This window comes from Natator depressus, chromosome 1 (genome assembly GCF_965152275.1).
Source record: "Natator depressus isolate rNatDep1 chromosome 1, rNatDep2.hap1, whole genome shotgun sequence".
NCBI lineage: Eukaryota > Metazoa > Chordata > Testudines > Cheloniidae > Natator > Natator depressus.
This window is the reverse complement of record NC_134234.1, coordinates 204,655,660-204,672,544: the sequence shown is the minus strand read 5'-3', so window position 1 is coordinate 204,672,544 and position 16,885 is coordinate 204,655,660. Positions and strand designations below refer to the sequence as shown.

The 16,885-nt window shown below is 51.0% G+C and overlaps 1 protein-coding gene across 1 annotated transcript in view; it reads left to right on the top strand.

Annotated features, from left to right (window-relative positions):
• Positions 1 to 12,203, top strand: part of SPAG17 (sperm associated antigen 17) — a 292,210-nt gene extending 280,007 nt beyond the window's left edge. Inside the window, exons 44-48 of the mRNA XM_074975143.1 lie at positions 109 to 278; positions 7,815 to 7,875; positions 9,529 to 9,673; positions 11,060 to 11,197; positions 12,157 to 12,203. Coding sequence (XP_074831244.1) covers positions 109 to 278; positions 7,815 to 7,875; positions 9,529 to 9,673; positions 11,060 to 11,196 — 513 coding nt within the window. The 3' untranslated portion in view covers position 11,197; positions 12,157 to 12,203. The remainder of the gene's footprint in view (positions 1 to 108; positions 279 to 7,814; positions 7,876 to 9,528; positions 9,674 to 11,059; positions 11,198 to 12,156) is intronic.
• Positions 12,204 to 16,885: the final 4,682 nt, after the last annotated feature.

Here is a 16,885-nt window from a genome sequence, read left to right as displayed (position 1 = left end):
CTGTTATCTCGGGATAAGTTCTTTGTTGCCGCCTACAGTCTTCTATGTGGTTTAGTTTTTAATTCCCTCCCTTATTGCCCATGTAATGTACTGATCTTGTTTGCAAAGGTAGAAGATCCTGTTGGGGGAAAAGTCAACACATCTTCTGTTGCAACAGCAACTCAGCATCTATGTGGATTCCATCTCATCCCACCTAAAGTGATATTTGGGGTGCTGAAGGAGGGTTATACTTACGCCGCGACAGTCACTCTGAAAAATGTTGGAGTGGACTTCATAAGGTTAGATCAAACTGTCTTTAAACCTGTTTTAAAACCGTCACCTAACTCCATCTGCAGGCCAAATGTGCACCTCCTCTTAGCTGTGAACTCTTTGATAGTGTCACGAGGCTAATCAGACTCCAGGTGGCATTTGTATTTGGAATCCTCCGTATTGGAATGATATTCTAAAACATCTGGCTTCAGAAAACACAATCATAGAAATAATAGGATTAAAATGTAATTAATGCTAGGCAGGAGAGAGAGAGCAGTAGCACAGAGTATGTAGAGGAATGACAGCAAATTCCTAGCACACAAGATTTAGCACTTCAAAGCAACCAGCACCAGGCTTTAGACAGGTGAGAGACAATATTTCCTAGCTGGGTCTGTGCTCCGCAGCACTCTCGCCTTTCAGTGTTAGTGGGGCTGCTCTTTCCAGAAAGGCAGCAGCTCAGCCACTGTGGATGTATTTTGCTCCAAAAAGGGGGAAAGTTTTCATCTTAGATTTTAAAAGCAAAATCATACCCACAGCATATGGCGACTGCCCCGCAGCAAACTGGCTTGGAGCTTGGGTAGTAGCCACCCCACAACATGCCCGTTTGAGGCTTGCAGCAGCTGCCCTATCTGTTGGTGTGTATAGTGTAGTTAGGGCCCCACACATTACAGAACCACAGAATTTGCTGTATTATCCACTCCCTGCAGTGGGTTTGAATTCCACAACTGAACTTTTTTTTTAAACTACATTTTCTGGTCCTTATGGTTGTAAAGAAAATGTTCAAAATGTAACCTGAGTATAAATGATGCTGTGTTGGTGTGAACTGCCCCATTCATCTCCATGGTGTGTTAATGCTGAAAGCTAAAGATTACAGTTTAAGGCCTTGTCTACACTAACAGTTTTGTTGACAAAAGTCAGCTTTCATCAGCAAAACAGTGGAGGTGTACACATTACAATTCTCCTCCTGCCGATTTAATTCTGCTGCTTTGCCAACATAATAAAACCACTTTGACGAGATGCACAGATTTTGCAACAAAATTAGAGTGACCGTGTCAGTGCAGACATCACAATTGCTTATGACACCCTAAGTGGCCTCCAGGAGGTGTTCCACAACGCCCATCGTGACCGCTCTGGTCAGAAGTTTGAACTCCGCTGCCCTGAAGCCAAGTACACAGGCATGCAACCCTTCCCCTTTAAAGGCCTGGGGATTTTTGAAATTCCACTTCCTGTTTGCTCAGCGTGGACAGCTCACATAGCATCTTCCCAGCTGACCATGCCAGCTCCCTGCAGTAAATGTGTTCCCACCTGAAGTACTCCGGAGTTGTTGGATCTGCTGTGTCTGTGGGGAGAAGAGGCTGTGCAATCCCAGCTCCACTCCAGCCATAGGAACTCTGGGGGGAGGAACAGCTCAGTGGTTTGAGCATTGGCCTGCTAAACCCAGGGTTGTGAGTTCAATCCTTGAGGGGCCATTTAGGGATCTGGGGCAAAATTGGGGATTGGTCCTGCTTTGAGCAGGGGGTTGGACTAGATGACCTCCTGAGGTCCCTTCCAACCCTGAGATTCTGTGATACTTACGGGAAGATTGCTCGTGGGAGAAGGGGCACGAAAGGGACACGCATCAGTGCTGTGCTAAGATCAAGAAGCTGAGAAAGTCATACCGGGAGGCAAACTGTCACTCTGGCGCCGAAGACCTGCCACTTCTACAAGTAGCTGGATGCCACCCTTGGCGGCAACCCCATCTCCATCCCCAAGAGCCTCTGGGATACTTCTGGGGCGCTGGAGACAGCGGAGAGCAGAGTCAACCCTGAGGACGAAGTGGAGCTGGAGGAGGATGTGGGACAGGCGATAAGGTCGTCCAGTAGCATGGTGAGCCAGGACCTCTTTTTGACTGGAGTGGTCTACCTGGTCACAGCACTCCAGCTCTTGGTGCCTGAGGCAGGAGAAGGGAACTCTGGTAAGTACTCATTTTGATTTGATACTTCACAGTGTCATGAGGTAGGGCTGTCCTTTATTTTGTTATATGTTAGAAGTGGGGTAAGGGATAGAAATTAACAAGACTAGCACTGTCTCTGTCTACTTCACATTCCCCTATGTAGTGGGAGCCCTGCAGAAAAGTTGATTAATGCAGACCAGGATTTCATGGGAATCCTCTATAATGAGCTCTAGGAAACTTTCCTGCAGGTACTCGGCAATCCTCTGCCAAAGGTTCCTTGGCAGAGCTGCTTTGTTCCTCCCCCCCACTGTAGGAAACTTTGCCACACCAACTGGCAATTACTGCTGCAGGAAACAAAGTGGCACACAAGTGAACTACATACGGACCAGGTCTGAAGCTGCATGCATGCAGGAGATGCACCCTTGCATCCTTGGTGCGATTATCAGCTTCGATCACCCCCGCCAGTGGAAAATGGTGCCAGAATTTACAATAGTACCCCTAGGGGCTTGTAGTGATCCCCTTTGTTAACCACCCAGACCCTTTTCCCCATCTTGCCCATTCCTCACGCCCCGACCGAATCACCATGTTTAGGGTACTCACCAAGCTGTGTGCTTGCCAAGGGACAGTGAGAAAAAGGTGTGTTTGACTGTTATGATTCAAGGCTGAGTGCACTCACAAAACTGTCTCTATTTATCATTTCTTGTGCTTCTGCAGATGTGCCCTCTAGGGGTACCTCCTACACACAAGGGGAGTGCCTCTGCCAGCTAAGGAGGTGAACCAGGAGGATATATTTAAAGAAGTGCCGCAATCATCTGATGCTGTAGATCGTGATCACAGGGCATGGAGAGAGATAATTAATGAAAAATTAAAAATGGATAGACCGGAGAGGAAACAGGCAGGAGCAGATGATCAAGCTGATAGAGGACCAAACAGAGATGCTGAGGTCCCTGATTACACTGCAGTCAGAACACAAGCATTCTCGACTCCCTCTGCAGCCAGGGCTGGTGCAACCACTAGGCGAACTAGGCGGTCGCCTAGGGCGCCAAGTGGTTGGGGGCGCCAAAAAGCGGTGCCCTGGCTCAGCAGGGAGGAGCCACCTTCCAGAGGCACTGGCGAGCCAGAGTGTCGGCTCGCGGGGGCGGCGAGCCCCAGCCATGGAGGAGCCGGCACAGCGCAGGGGGGCAGCAGCCCTGCAAAGGCGGCAGCACCGCTAGTGGGGCGCAGCCGCACCCCTGCCCCTCCTGCCCAGGCTGCGGCCCGGTCTCCCCCCCCCACCCCCGGGCTCCTGCAGGCTGCAGCAGATGCATGCGGACGGCGGCCCCCTTGCACACACACCCCCCCGGCGCCCCTCTCACCGCTCTCGGGCACTGCGGCTCCCGGGCATGTGAGCTGCCACTAGGGCGCGGGGCCCTGAGCCTGCTCCGGGAGGGGCAGCGGCAGCTCACACGCCCGGGAGCCGCAGAGCCCAAGCGCGGCGAGGGGGGAGCCAGGGGACACACAGGGGCCGCAGTCTGGGCATCTGCGGCTCCCGGGCGTGTGAGCCGCCGCTGCCCCTCCCGCTGCCTCAGCACTCTGTGCGGGAGGGGCTGTGCGCGCAGCAGCGTGTTTTGCCTCCACGTGGAGCCAGCGTCTGACCGGCATGGGCATGGTAAGGGGAGTCCCAGCCTGGGGACAGTCAGGAAGCTGGGGGAGGGTTGGATGGGTTGGGAGTTCTGGGGGGGGCCTGTCAGGGGACAGGGGTGTGGAGAGGGATTGAAGCAGTCAGGGGACAGGGAGCAGGGGGGGTTAGATGGGTCGGGAGTTCGGGGGACCTGTCAGGGGCGGGGAGTGGTTGGATGGGGCGTGGGAGTCCTTGGGGGTCTGTCTGGGGGCGGGGGTGTGGATAAGGGTTGCGGCAGTCAGGGGACAGGTAGGGTCCTAGGGGTCACAGGAGGGGGCAGTCAGGGGACAATGAGCGGGGTGGGGGGGATTGGGGATTCTGAGGGGGGCAGTCAGGGGGTGGGAAGTGGGAGGGAGTGGATGGGGGCAGGGCTGGGGCGGGGCTTCCCCCCACCCCCCGTCCTCTTTTTTGATTGATGAAATATGGTAACCCTAGGTGAGGGGGGAGCCGGGGGGTGTCCGCATGCATCCGCTGCAGCCTGCAGGAGCCCCCAGGGGTGCCAGGCCACAGCCTGGGCAGGAGGGGCAGGGGTGCAGCTGCTCCCTGCTAGCGGCACCGCCGCCTTTGCAGGGCTGCTGCCTCCCTGCGCCGCGCCGGCTCCTCCATGGCTGGGGCTCGCCGCCACTGCAAGTGGGACAGTCTGGCTCTCCGGTGTCTCTGGAAGGCGGCTCCTCCCTGCCGAGCTGCTGCAGCGGCCCAAGCCCAGCAAAGCCAGTGAGTGGACTTGGGGTGGGGGCTGCTGGGGTGGGCTGGGCTCGCGGAGGGGCTGTGCACCCTCCAGGGGAGTTCAGGGGGCGGGATGGGGGGAACCTGGTCTGGGGAGCAGCCCCTGGGCACAGCTGGCCCCTGGGCAGGCTGGCCCTGAGGTCTATAAAGGCTCGTTGGGATTTACCCCTCAATGTGCAGGGTGGGGCGCAAGGTGGAAGTTTTGCCGAGGGCACAAAATATCCTTGCACCGGCCCTGTCTGCAGCCCATACAGAACTGCGTTCCATGCCCTTCCCAAATTCCCCACACATATTCCTTGCAAGTTCCCAATCTGTCGCAGTACCCCTTGCACTCCACCCCTAGGGACAGGTTTCAGAATGACAGCTGGACTTACACACAGCTGTGAGAGCGTCAGTTCAGAGAGTGCTCCTCAGTGACATGTCCCTTGTAAGAAATGGAAATGATGTATTTCTGTGTAATAAAAGTTACTCTTTAAAATAAAATGAATCGTTATTTGTGTCCTACACACAGTGGTTGCTGCTGGAATTCATACACAGTGGCAATCAGCACATTTGCAGACTACAGTTAACACTCGGGCACCAATCGCTACAAGGGTCATGCAAGGTGGTAAATAAACAATGCCTGGAAGAATGCATTAGAGAAACACATATTACGGGGGGTCATTGTCAAAATGCTGCTTTAGAGCCTTCCTGATTCTGTTAGGATTATTGAGCCCCTCTAATAGCCCTGGTATCTGGCTGCTCAAAGTCAGCTGCCAGGCGATCCACTTCAACACTCCACCCCATGGAAACTTTTCCCCCTTAGAAAAAATTGACCTGAATCTGTCAGCAGGAGAGTGCTGCAAAACCACAGGGCCACAGTCCAAACAAGAGAAATTCTGTGTATATATTTTAGTTCATCATGCCACAGACCATAATGAATCCATGGGCTTGCCTGTCAATCTGTGTCAGCATCTCATCTTTGAGGACTTGCACATGTCCATTCCTCATTGGGGATGTGTGCACCCAGTGTGCTGGAGATGTTTGCCATAGCAGTACCCATCAGGGCAGCGCATGCACCTTGCATCGTCTTGTGCTCTTCACTGAGAATTAAAAAGGGTGAAGCTGCCCCAACGGCAAAGTTCCTTCTGTCTGCCCACAGTCAGTAGTTCAAGCATGCTGTATGCAGTTACACATTGTTCCCTTTGCTCTGAAGCTAATTTAGTCTTTCATAATTAGTTATTAGCCTTAGATAGTTAATGGTACTCATTTTTTGATGGGTACCACTGTGGGGAAAAATCTCTAGCTTCTATGCACGCACACACCCCCCTAATGTGGAATGGACACATCTGGAAGAACACGTTACAGAACAGATAAGTAAGAGGTTTTTAAATTGTGCTCATCACTGTGCTATTGAAGCACTCCTTCCCCAGGAAGCACTATCGAAGCTTTCCTCGCTCCCAACCCCCAGTGGCAAATCTCTGTTTCTCAGTAGGACATTGACACAAATGTATTTTAGGCCTGGTCCATATTAGCAAGGTTGCACCAGTGTAACTAAACCAATATTGAACTGATTTACTTAGTGCTTACTCTTAATGTAAATGCACTTGAACCGCTATGAACCTCTCTTAAATCAGTTTAGCTTCATTCAGTAACTGAGTTAACTCTTCCATTTTGTATGCTTCAGATAATGAACAGTGGTTGGGTCTGAGAGAGGGTTTTCTTGTATAAGTTCAGGTCTTGGCTACACAGGAAAGTTTTTTCAGTATATGTTTTTCTGCCATAATTATACAGGTCTAATTATATCAAAAGAGTATGTCCACACTGCTTTGTTTATGCCAGATTAAACTACTTCCTCTATGAACCACTGTATCTACACAGTGCAGCGCAGCTCTCGTTTGAAATGACCACACAGCAGTCTACGCAGCTATCCAAAGCTACGTTGTTCCTCCACTGAGCTCTTTGCATGCTGGGATTTTTCTCAAAGTGCATTGTATGATACCTACTGGACGTCTGGGACTTGGGCTCAAACTAACAAACTCTCATGACTCCTTTTGTGATATCCTATAATTCTTCTAGCTTTTGTGAACCAGCACCATTTTCAAACTACTGTCCATCAGCCTGGAGCAAAGATTGCTGAGTGCCACAAGCCTTTCATTCATTAATACGAACAGGCTGCTTCACATGTATTGGCAGTCATGCACCACAGGGATATTGTTGAAGAGGCGGAGCAGTTCCTTCAGCTAAAGTCTGCATGACATTTCCCTGGTGAGGCTTTATGTGGTGGAGTGCCCCTTCTGGTCGTGGCCAGCCTACAGGTCAAGCTAATGATGCAGACCTGGGATGATCTTCAGGTTGAGGAAGGCTAATTTCCTAGAGGTCTGTGCGGAGCGCACGCTGGTGTTGCTGCAGCAGACCACCACCATGCACGTTCCCCTCAGCATGGAGAAGTGTGAGCGTTGACATCTGGAAATTCACCAACCCCAATTGCTACAACAAAAAGGGGTCTTTCGTCATGGTGCTGCAAAGCCTGGTTGATAAATGTGGTAGGCTCACCAATAGTAATGTGGGGTGGACAGTTTGAAAGGTATCTCACCAGGGTCCCTGGTCAGCTGGGTGCCTTCCAAGCTGTCCACAGCAACACAGGGTCCCGGGGTGGACTCCATGGCAAAAATCCTGTCCAGGTGCAGGCAGTGGGAACATTACAGGAGGGCTTGATTTTGTCCGTAGCATTATTATAATTCTGCTGGAACAGTGGCATGGCACTGAGCGATGTCCTGGAAGTGGCCCTTGACCCACATTTACTTCAGGATCTTTGCATTTTGGTGACTGATATAAAGGTGGGTCAGCCTTGCCTCTCCCTGGAGGGCAAGGTGAGCTGAATTACAGTGGTGTAAGAAACAACATAAATGAGAAAAAGATTTGTGTGTGTGACGACACAAGAGCATTTATGCCAGAAAGACTAACGTTATATTGAAAAAGCTGTTCCTGTATACACAAAGCATGGATGAGCATGTACTTTATTTTTTATCTTAAGGCTGTGAGCAGTGGTTTATGAGCTCTGTTGGGAGTTAGGTACCTTTGGTTCATTATGATGATGGTTGGTTTCCTTTGTTTTTGTTAAGAACTGTGTTAATGGAGCTTGGGCAGGAAGCCCAAAATGATTTCCACATTTAGGAACTGTGGTCTCTCCACTTTCCTTTCAGTTAGCCCTGCCTACCCTGAGTTGGTCCGGGTGGCAGACTGATTGTCTCTTTTCCCTGGCAGGTTTCGGGTGAAGCAGCCACCTCCCAGCACAGGACTGAGAGTGATTTACACACCTGGACCTGTAAGTCATGTGGAGCATGTTTATTGTTGGGCAGATGTACTTTGTTTTCAGGCAACTTCAGACTGGCCCTCAAGGCTCCCAGGAAATTTCCCAGCAAACCCCTCTAGCATCACTGTGGGGGATGGGCTGGCAGGGGCCCAGAACTGAAAACTGTCTGTATCTGCAGCTTCTTGCAGCCCACTGATGAAGAAATGAGGGGGTGAGAGACATGGAACATGGGAGCCTGGGTGACCTATGCTGCCTCCTGTGTTTGAATGTAGCAGTTGTCGTGAGATGCTCTTTGAACTTATCATGGTGACTACTCTATGCATTCTGGAGCATGATCTGATACTTGCCAAACACAAGTAGCAGCAGAAGGCAGCAGGCCCAGCCCGGAGAAGTGAAGTGAATTGCCCAATGTGTCAGTGACAGATCTGGGAGCTGAGTCTAGATCTCTTGAGTTCCAGTTCAGTGCCCTAACCTCAAGGTTCTTTCAAACCAATGACTGACCTTGGAAAAGATACTCTTCTTCTGTACAGTCCTCCTTTCTCCCTACTTCTCCATGCCTATCTCTGGTTCTCTCCCAGCTGCAGCACACTGGTTCTCCTTTCCTTCTGCTAAGACTAAAGGGGAGGTTAACGGGGAAGAGGAAAGCAAGGGAGGAGGGACAAGGAAGGGAGGAAAGATTATAGATGAAAGAGGGAGAGGACACTTTGGGAAGGGAAGGAGGAAGTGAAATTAGACACTTGAAAGAGACAAATAAAAATGCCCTTCTGTGTTTCCGTCTTCTCCGGTAAGTGGTAAAGAATAAAAAATGGAAACAGAAACAGGAAGCATAAACACAGGGGAGAGAATGAACAGTTTTAACATAATACGGGTTAGTTACAAGAGATAACAGGGATCATTTTGCACTTGTTAGGCCTTGTTTTACCACAGTTTAGTTCCCAAGTAATGACAAAATTCTCCTGCTCATCCCTGCAGCCCATTCTGAGAGACTCCTGTACTCTGAGGGCTGTGGAGTCAGTGGGGGGGGGGGGGGGGAGAAGAGTGTGAGAAAACAGGGAGAAGGAAAGTGCAGAATGCTGGGACTGAGGCTGGGGCGAAGGGACAGTTCCCTTTCCTTCCTCACTGAGCCTGGAACGCCAGCACAACACAGGGCAAAAGTAAATTCACTTTGCTCCATTCCATGTTTGAATGGAGCAACAGAGATGAGAAAAGACGGGCTGGCAGTCTAAAAACAAACAGTACTCACCACCCCAGTTACAGCTCTTCTGGTAAGTCTGTGCCTGCTGCACCTACTCGTTGGGGCTTGGTCTCTCATGTATTTTCCAAGGGATAAATCCACTTCAGGTTCTGACGGATGTAAGGTGAACTAACGCATTCTGCACAGACCTCAACAGTCTGAAAAGTCACCTGCTAAACAGCCCTCCACACCAGGAATAAGCTGCTGGGTGTGGCTGAACTGGAGCCAACAGGCAGCAGTTGTGACCCAGGAAGCACAAATAGAGATGAGTGGGAGGGGGGACAAGGCATTTGGCAGTAGTGGGAAGGATTTTGCCATTGGTGGACCTAAGGTCCCCCTTTTCTTGTATATTTTTTTATTACATGTGTAAGGTACATGTCCAATTTTATACCTCTAACATGACTGCCTCTGGGTGACTCTGTCTCTTCCAGGTGGCAGCTGGGTTGCAGGCTGAACTGGAGATTGAGATTTATGCCATGGCAATTGGAGTGGAAGGTACCGAGGGCTCTGGAGAAATTTCCCACCGTATTGAAATTTTAACAGAGAGGGAGACGCTGTTCCTGCCTGTGAAGGCAAATATCCTTTGCTGCTTTATGGTATAGACAGTCCAAGTAGCCTCAGGCCTGGAGACCATCCACAGCTGTACTCAGGCCTCCTTTCTGAGGCACACAGCTGAGCTGATGGAGGGACCCCAACTGTAAGTGATGTCAGTTGCACAGAATGGGAAGCCCAGACACACTGGAGGGGAGGAATGAGACCAGGAAGGCAGCCCCAAGACGTGGCTTTTGGGGAATGATTGGAAAGAGGGACAGGAGGGCTAGGGTGACCAGAAGTTGCAATTTTATAGGGACAGTCCTGATTCTGGGGTCTTTTTCTTATATAGGTTCCTATTGCCCCCCCATGGCAAAAAAGTGCCGATTTTTCACACTTGCTGCCTGGTCACCTTAAGGAGGGCACACACACCCCAGTCAGGGGCTCAAAATCCTTATTAAATATTTAGATGATATTTAAGGAGCTGGGCCTCACTGGCTAGATGCTGAGCACACAGATGGGGACCATCCCTACCTCAGCAGGCTCATAGCGTGAAGGCATGGACACAGAATTGGGGGCAGGGCTATAACCACACAAGCAGATGAATTAAGCCAGTTTGCTTCGTTAGGTTTTGTTGCTGGGCATTTTTTTTCTTTTCTTTGGGCTGTTTAACTGGGACTAGCGGTCTGGTGCCAGGGAAGAGCAACTTTAAGAAGCATTAGTTCCCTTTGCCTCAAGCCTCAGAAATGTTCTGTTCACACTGAATGACGGGCTGGTTGTCACAGGTTGGACAGGAGGGGGGTGTTTGGCTTTGAAGCAAATGCACTGCTGGTTAAAGGTGAGGGACTGCCAGAGCTGGTTGCGAAAGAGTCGGTACGAGGAGGAACAATGCAAGGCTACATGCACAGCTCTCCTAGCAGCAGGTTAGGACTCGTGTCCCTGGACTGAAGAGACCCCACCCCGCCCAGGTTGGAGAAGGGGTGGTGGCTCCTCTAAGGCTGACAAGGGGGCAGCTACTGCCAGTTAGGGTGGTGCTTCCTATATTGTGGACCCCTGTCCTGTGGCAGCTAGACTGAGACCATCCTCAGCTAATTGACATTGACCCAAAATGCTCTTTGCTGGCCAATCCTATCAGTTATGAAGCTGGGCTAGACAAGGACTGGTGACAGAGCAGTGAAATCCTCCTTACTTGACTCCCAGTCACCTGGTCCTGACTCCCACAGTGAACCATTGCTTTCCCCTCTTTCCATGTTTTCTCTTTTCCCCAACGCTCCCCTGCCCCCCAGCTCACTTTGGTGTTTGAGCTGGGTTAATGGTTTGGACTCAGGTCCTTTGAGGGCCTCTCATCTCCAGAGCGTGTTCAGGCCTCTACACCCCCAGGTTTGTTTGTTTAAAAAAAAAAAAAGTTTACACCCTTAACAAGTATCTCACCAGTGTTAACAGGTGAGATCTATGAGTGCAGGCCACAGGGCTACCCGGAGGGAGGCAAGGCAGCCATGGTCAAGCTGGTTTCTACAAGTCCTACCCCCAGGTTCAGGATTATACTACCCCACAAACTTCCTGGGTAACGTAAGTGCCACAGATAAGTCATTGCAACTTCTAGCTGAAGAGTATTAGCTGAGCCTTGTCTTGGCTACGCACCCACCCCAGGATCAAGTCCTGCACCACCGACAACAGGAGCCAGACACAGCGGAGTGCTTATGTATTAAAGGGAAGCAATTGGATGATGGTAATGAAAGGACATGGCTGCTAGAGATGTACAGGTTTTCTCAATTACTCAGTCCCAAAGGAGTCACTCCCAGCAGAGAGGCACAGTCTCTGCTTCTCATCTCCACATAAACCCCTCGGCAGCTACACTCTCCTCTCCCACGGGCTCCCCCATTCGCTGCACATCCACCCCCACAGCAATAAGGTAGCTCTCAGCAGAGACAGAAAGTAGCAGCTTTTTAGGTGCAAATGGCTTTTTTGGTGTTCTGAGTTTCACCAGAGTCACTAGGGCTCTGCTTGTTGATGTCAAGACTATTCCATGAAACTCTGTAATTGGTCAGAAGCAGCATTCAGACATTATACAGGCAAACACCATTGAGGTTAGCATAGGGCATCCTTTCACTCTGCCAAAAACATAGTCACACTATTTTCTTTCTGAATACCAAAAATATTTCTCAAAGTTTCTCTCCCAACACATGGGACATGCCAACTACGGTACCTGGTCGTGTGGGTGAAAAGCTTTGAGAATTCAGTGTGGCCTTCCCAAATCTAAGCTCATATCTTTTATGCCATGTCCACCTTCATTTATTATTTTTAAAGATCTTTGTGAAGTTCACACATGTGAAAACCCCGTTGCAGGCCAATGTTCCCTTCCAACAGCAGTAACGCAGCCCGGCCCCACGGCTGGCAGGAGCAGCTGCAGTGCTTGTAGCACCTTCTGAAAGATGGCTGGAGACAATTAAGAGCTTCTATTGCAACAAGGGCAGATTTCTTTTTGCTTTTCTTTATTCTTGTTCATTTTCTTTGCTCTTTCATTACAGATCAGTCCAGGAGAGGTGACATCAAAAGCAGCAGCACTGAAAGACTGAGATTTTAGTCCGTTATTGTACAAATATTATCCAGTAAATGTACTGACAAATCAATTCACATCAACTTGATTATTAAACGGTTGTTTCCTCTCACCATCCTCCATTTAGGCTCAGTTGTCTCATGCCTGTAACTTAATTGTCTGGCCCCTATCACATTCTTGACCAGCTTTCTCAAACCACTCATGGACTAGTGGGAAATAACGAAAAGATCAGATGACTGGAACAGAGCGTTCTTCAAGTGCTTGTTCATGTCAATTCCAATCAGGCGTGTGCACCAGGGCCGTCCTTAGGATTTATGGGGCCCTACGCAAGTTACCTGCGGGGGAATATTAAGGGATGGGGGAGGAAGGTGGGGGCTCCACTGAAGGCAATCCCCAGCCGGCATCGCTGACCGCAGTGTGTCGAGGGGGCACTGCCACCATCTCCGCCCGCAGACCCCCCCCCCCCCAGGAATCTCTCCCCTGCCCACCAGGCTTCTGCCAGGGCTCGGGGCTTCCCTCCACCGACCAGCACGGCTTTTGCTGGGGCTCAAGGCTTCCCTCCACCGACTGACTGACCGAGCGACCGACACAGCTTCTGCCAGGGCACTCAGGCTGTCTGCTTGGGTGCCCATTTTTCTGGGGGTCCCATATTGGCCAGGGGAGCCTCTGGGCACGTGCCCTGTATATTAATCTGCATGTCGGGGCGATGATGGAAGCTATGGCCAGGAGCTCCCCACGCACCCAGCTTAGGGAGGAGATTCCGCTCTCCAGCGTGCATGGCTCCCTCCCTGCACTCATGCCCACTCCTACCTTGTCAATCTCCCAGAGAGAGAAGCCCTCTGGCCAGCGAGTGAGCTGAAGGGAGGCAGCAGTGGGTGAAGGGGAGGGGCCAAGGGGCTTCTTCCACTTACCCCCTTTTTTTAAAATTTCTCACTTGTGCTGCTGATTGGTTGCCCTGATTCACTCTGCACATGTGCAACAAGGAAGATGCCAAATGCAAACTGCACACAAGCAACCCCGGCCAGCCTGCCCATGGGTAGGGACAGCGAGTCAGAGCGCAGCACAAGCAGAACAGGCTGGGGCCCTGCAGCCCGGTGGTGCCCCAAATTTTTGGGTGCCCTACGCAGCTGTGGATGCCTAAAGACGGCCCTGGTAAGCGTGCCACATTCACGACAGCTGCAAGATTTTCCCTTAGCAGTATCCCTAGGGTTGGCCTGCCACCCCCTGGAGTCAGGCCCTGTTTCTTTTGGAGGGGGGTCTTCCCCTCCCCCCCCCCCCAACATTTTTCCCTGGCACCGGGCTATGCCTTGGTCCCCAGGCTTTAAACCGTGCTCGGACTATGGCAGATTTATGCCAAGGAGTGACCCACACTCGTCGTGCCTTAGGGGTCTGGGCGAGGGGCAGCTCAGAGACCACTGTCAGAGCTGTAAGGGTTTTCGCCCCAGGACCCTTAAGGACAGAGAGCAGTGCCTCTGAGTCCTACTGATGGAGGCAGCTCTTCAGCCCCAGTCCAAGCACACAGCACCTGACCTGGCCTCAAGCGCCACATCTGTGTTGCGCAGCACGCCGGCACTGTCAACGCGCAAACCGGTGGTGAGGAAGGACTCCGAGATCCTCCGCGCCGCCACAGCTCCACCCACGGGCAGGCTTCAGCGAGGCACTGCTCTCACTGCCCGGTGCCCCGGAAGACGAAGGCCGACAGAGGGCACTCCCCAGCTAGGTCTAAGGACCACATAACAAGCCACCCCACATCGGGTGCTCAATCGGCCAGGATCCCATCGACTCCTGCCCCAGGAGGGGTACAGTCAAGGCCGGAAACGAACCGCTCACTGGGCTGCCGCCACAAGGACATAATTCCCCTCCATGACGGAGGCATTCAAGGCTGCAGCGGCCTGATTGGCACTCACGGTGCTGCCCTCACCTCCTAGGAGGGAGAAGTTGCCAGCACCTGGTATATTCTGTGGACAAGCCAGCGATGATATCCACCATGGGCCATCCCCATTACATCAACCACTGGCACTGGGGGGTTTCTGTGGGGGAACTGCTCCGGTCCCCAAGCTGGCATCGGTCCCCAGCACCAAGAGGCTCTGCTCCTCCCTGGTCATCACAATCAGAGACCTTGGAGTCAGTGTCTTCTTGCTCTAGCAGGAGCAGAAGATCCTGCTCCCACCTTGATAGTCATCCCTACCCACCTGGCACCCTGACAGGGCCAGTGGCCCTTCTGGACTCCCATGGCCTATCATCGGCATCAGTGGTCTCAGACTGGGGCGCTCCACCAACAGCACCAGCTGCTGCACCGTCCTCAGCACCGTTCCCAGCACTGACTCCGGCTCCAATCCCAGCGTCTACCATGGGACAGAACTGACAGCAGCACCAGCCGCGGCACTGTCGCTCCTTGCCCCGTGGGACCACAGTGTGGCTGAGGGCAGTGATCAGACCCCAGTGCCAGCTGCCTTCTCATCCCCTTTGTCACCGGGTGAGGCAGTGGCAGCCACCTAAAGCTGGAGCCGTTGAGAGGACACTAGGGTCCTTCAGCAGGTGCTAAGACGGGTGGCCCAGAACCAAAAGATCAAAATGGAGGAGGTGGTGGAGGAAGCTGACCCAATGGTCGATATTCTCTCCCCATGCGGGCCATCCCGTATTGTGCTGCTGCTGATCAAAACAATTAGTGATGCCACCAAGACACTGTGGCAGACCCCGTCCTCGCTGCCGCCTACCAAGAGATACGAGCGGAGGTCCTTTGTTCCTTTGCATGGGTATGAACATTTGTACACCCACCCCCAGCCAGACTCCCTGGTAGTGGATGCTGCTAACCAGCGTGCGTGACAGGGCTACCAGGGGCCCTCTCCCAAGAACCGTGAGGCCAAAAAATTGGACCATTTTGGGAGGGAAAAAAACACTCAACTGGGGATTTGCAGCTACATATCGCTAACCATCAGGCAGTGGTTAGCAGATACAATTATAACACCAGGACAGATCCCTGCAGGACCCCACTGGATATGCCTGTCCAGCTTGATTGTGAACTCTTGGAGTATGCTTTTCCAACCAGTTCTGCACCTACCTTACAGTAGCTCCATCTAGGCTATATTTCCCTAGTTTGTTTAGGAGAAGGTCATGGGAGACACTATTAAAAGCCTGACTAAAGTCAAGATATAACAGACTCTTCTGTCTTGGCGACAAAGATACAACATGATGCAGTGACTAGAAGTTGAAGCTAGACAAATTCAGACTAGATATAAGGCATACATTTTTAACAATGAAAGTAATTAACCATTGGAACAATTTACCTAAGGTGGATTCTCCATCGCTGGTAATTTTTAAACCAAGACGCTTCTTTTTTTTCTTTTAAGATATGCTCTAGTTTAAAAGGGATTCTTTGGGGGGAGGTCCTTCAGCCTGTGTTATACAGGAGATCAGACTAAATGATCACAACCATCCCACCTGGACTTGGAATCTCTGACTCTATAACACTATATTCTGAGCTTGTGCTATAGCTTCCCAAAGAACAAGCAGTGTATTTCAGATTGGCAGTGCACGGATTATATATTTCAACCTAGTTTATAAAATATATTCTGTGCCTTAAAACAAATAATGGATATTTAGCACTGAGAGGTCCCTGGTCAAGATTTTCAAAACTAGGACCCCTGAAGTTAGTCCCATAAATGCTTAGGTACCTGATTTTAAGTACTGACCACCCAGCAGATTCCATGGGGATCTAGGGTGGTTGTCAGAGAACAGACACTAGACAAGACAGACCACTAGTCTGATTTGGTAATTGCTGTGTTCCTATTTTCAGAAAGTCATATGCATGTGCAAATCTAGCATTTGTATGCACAGTGCTAGTTATTTGGCCACACAGTCACTTGGGCCCACACACCACAGGTGTTCTGTGTACACAAAGTTGGGTTTGGCAGAAATGGGGGGCAGGCTAGGACTCCCTGGAAGATTCTGCTCTGAAAAGTGACCAATGTACAATTCCACATTTATCCTCCCACCAACTCCGAAGCACGTATGCTCAGTTTACATACAGAAAGAATGGCTCTCTAACTGCTCTGTAAATTCAGTCTGGATCGGAGACTCAAGCTGGCTTCTCTCTAACGTGTGTAACCACCAGTAATAAGTTCTGCAGGCAAAATGCTGCCCTCAGGTACACTGGAGTAACCTTGTTGCCTTCAGTAGGGTGTCTTAGGAGTAACTGCAAAAAGAACAGGAGTACTTGTGGCACCTTAGAGACTAACAAATTTATTTGAGCATAAGCTTTCGTGAGCTACAGCTCACTTCATCGGATGCACTCACGAAAGCTTATGCTCAAATAAATTTGTTAGTCTCTAAGGTGCCACAAAAGTCCTCCTGTTCTTTTTGCGGATACAGACTAACACGGCTGCTACTCTGAAACCTGTCATTAGGAGTAACTGAGCATCATGTAAAGACATTGGAGCTAATAAAGGGCTCCTCAATTGCAACTCCTTAAAAATCCAGTTGTTGCGTGAGCCAAGAGGGAGCCAGCTCGGGGCCCCAGGGCAGCATTTGTTCTGGAAGCCTGAAGCAGCATTTGGTTTTTCACCAAAGTACACAGACAACAGCGCAGCTCAGGGTGACGGGGGCCCCCCGCTAGCCTGTTTTATGGAAAGGATCCCGCATATTCCAGACTACAGACATCCTGACAGCAGCAGGAGCAGAGAATTGATCACTTCTGTTTA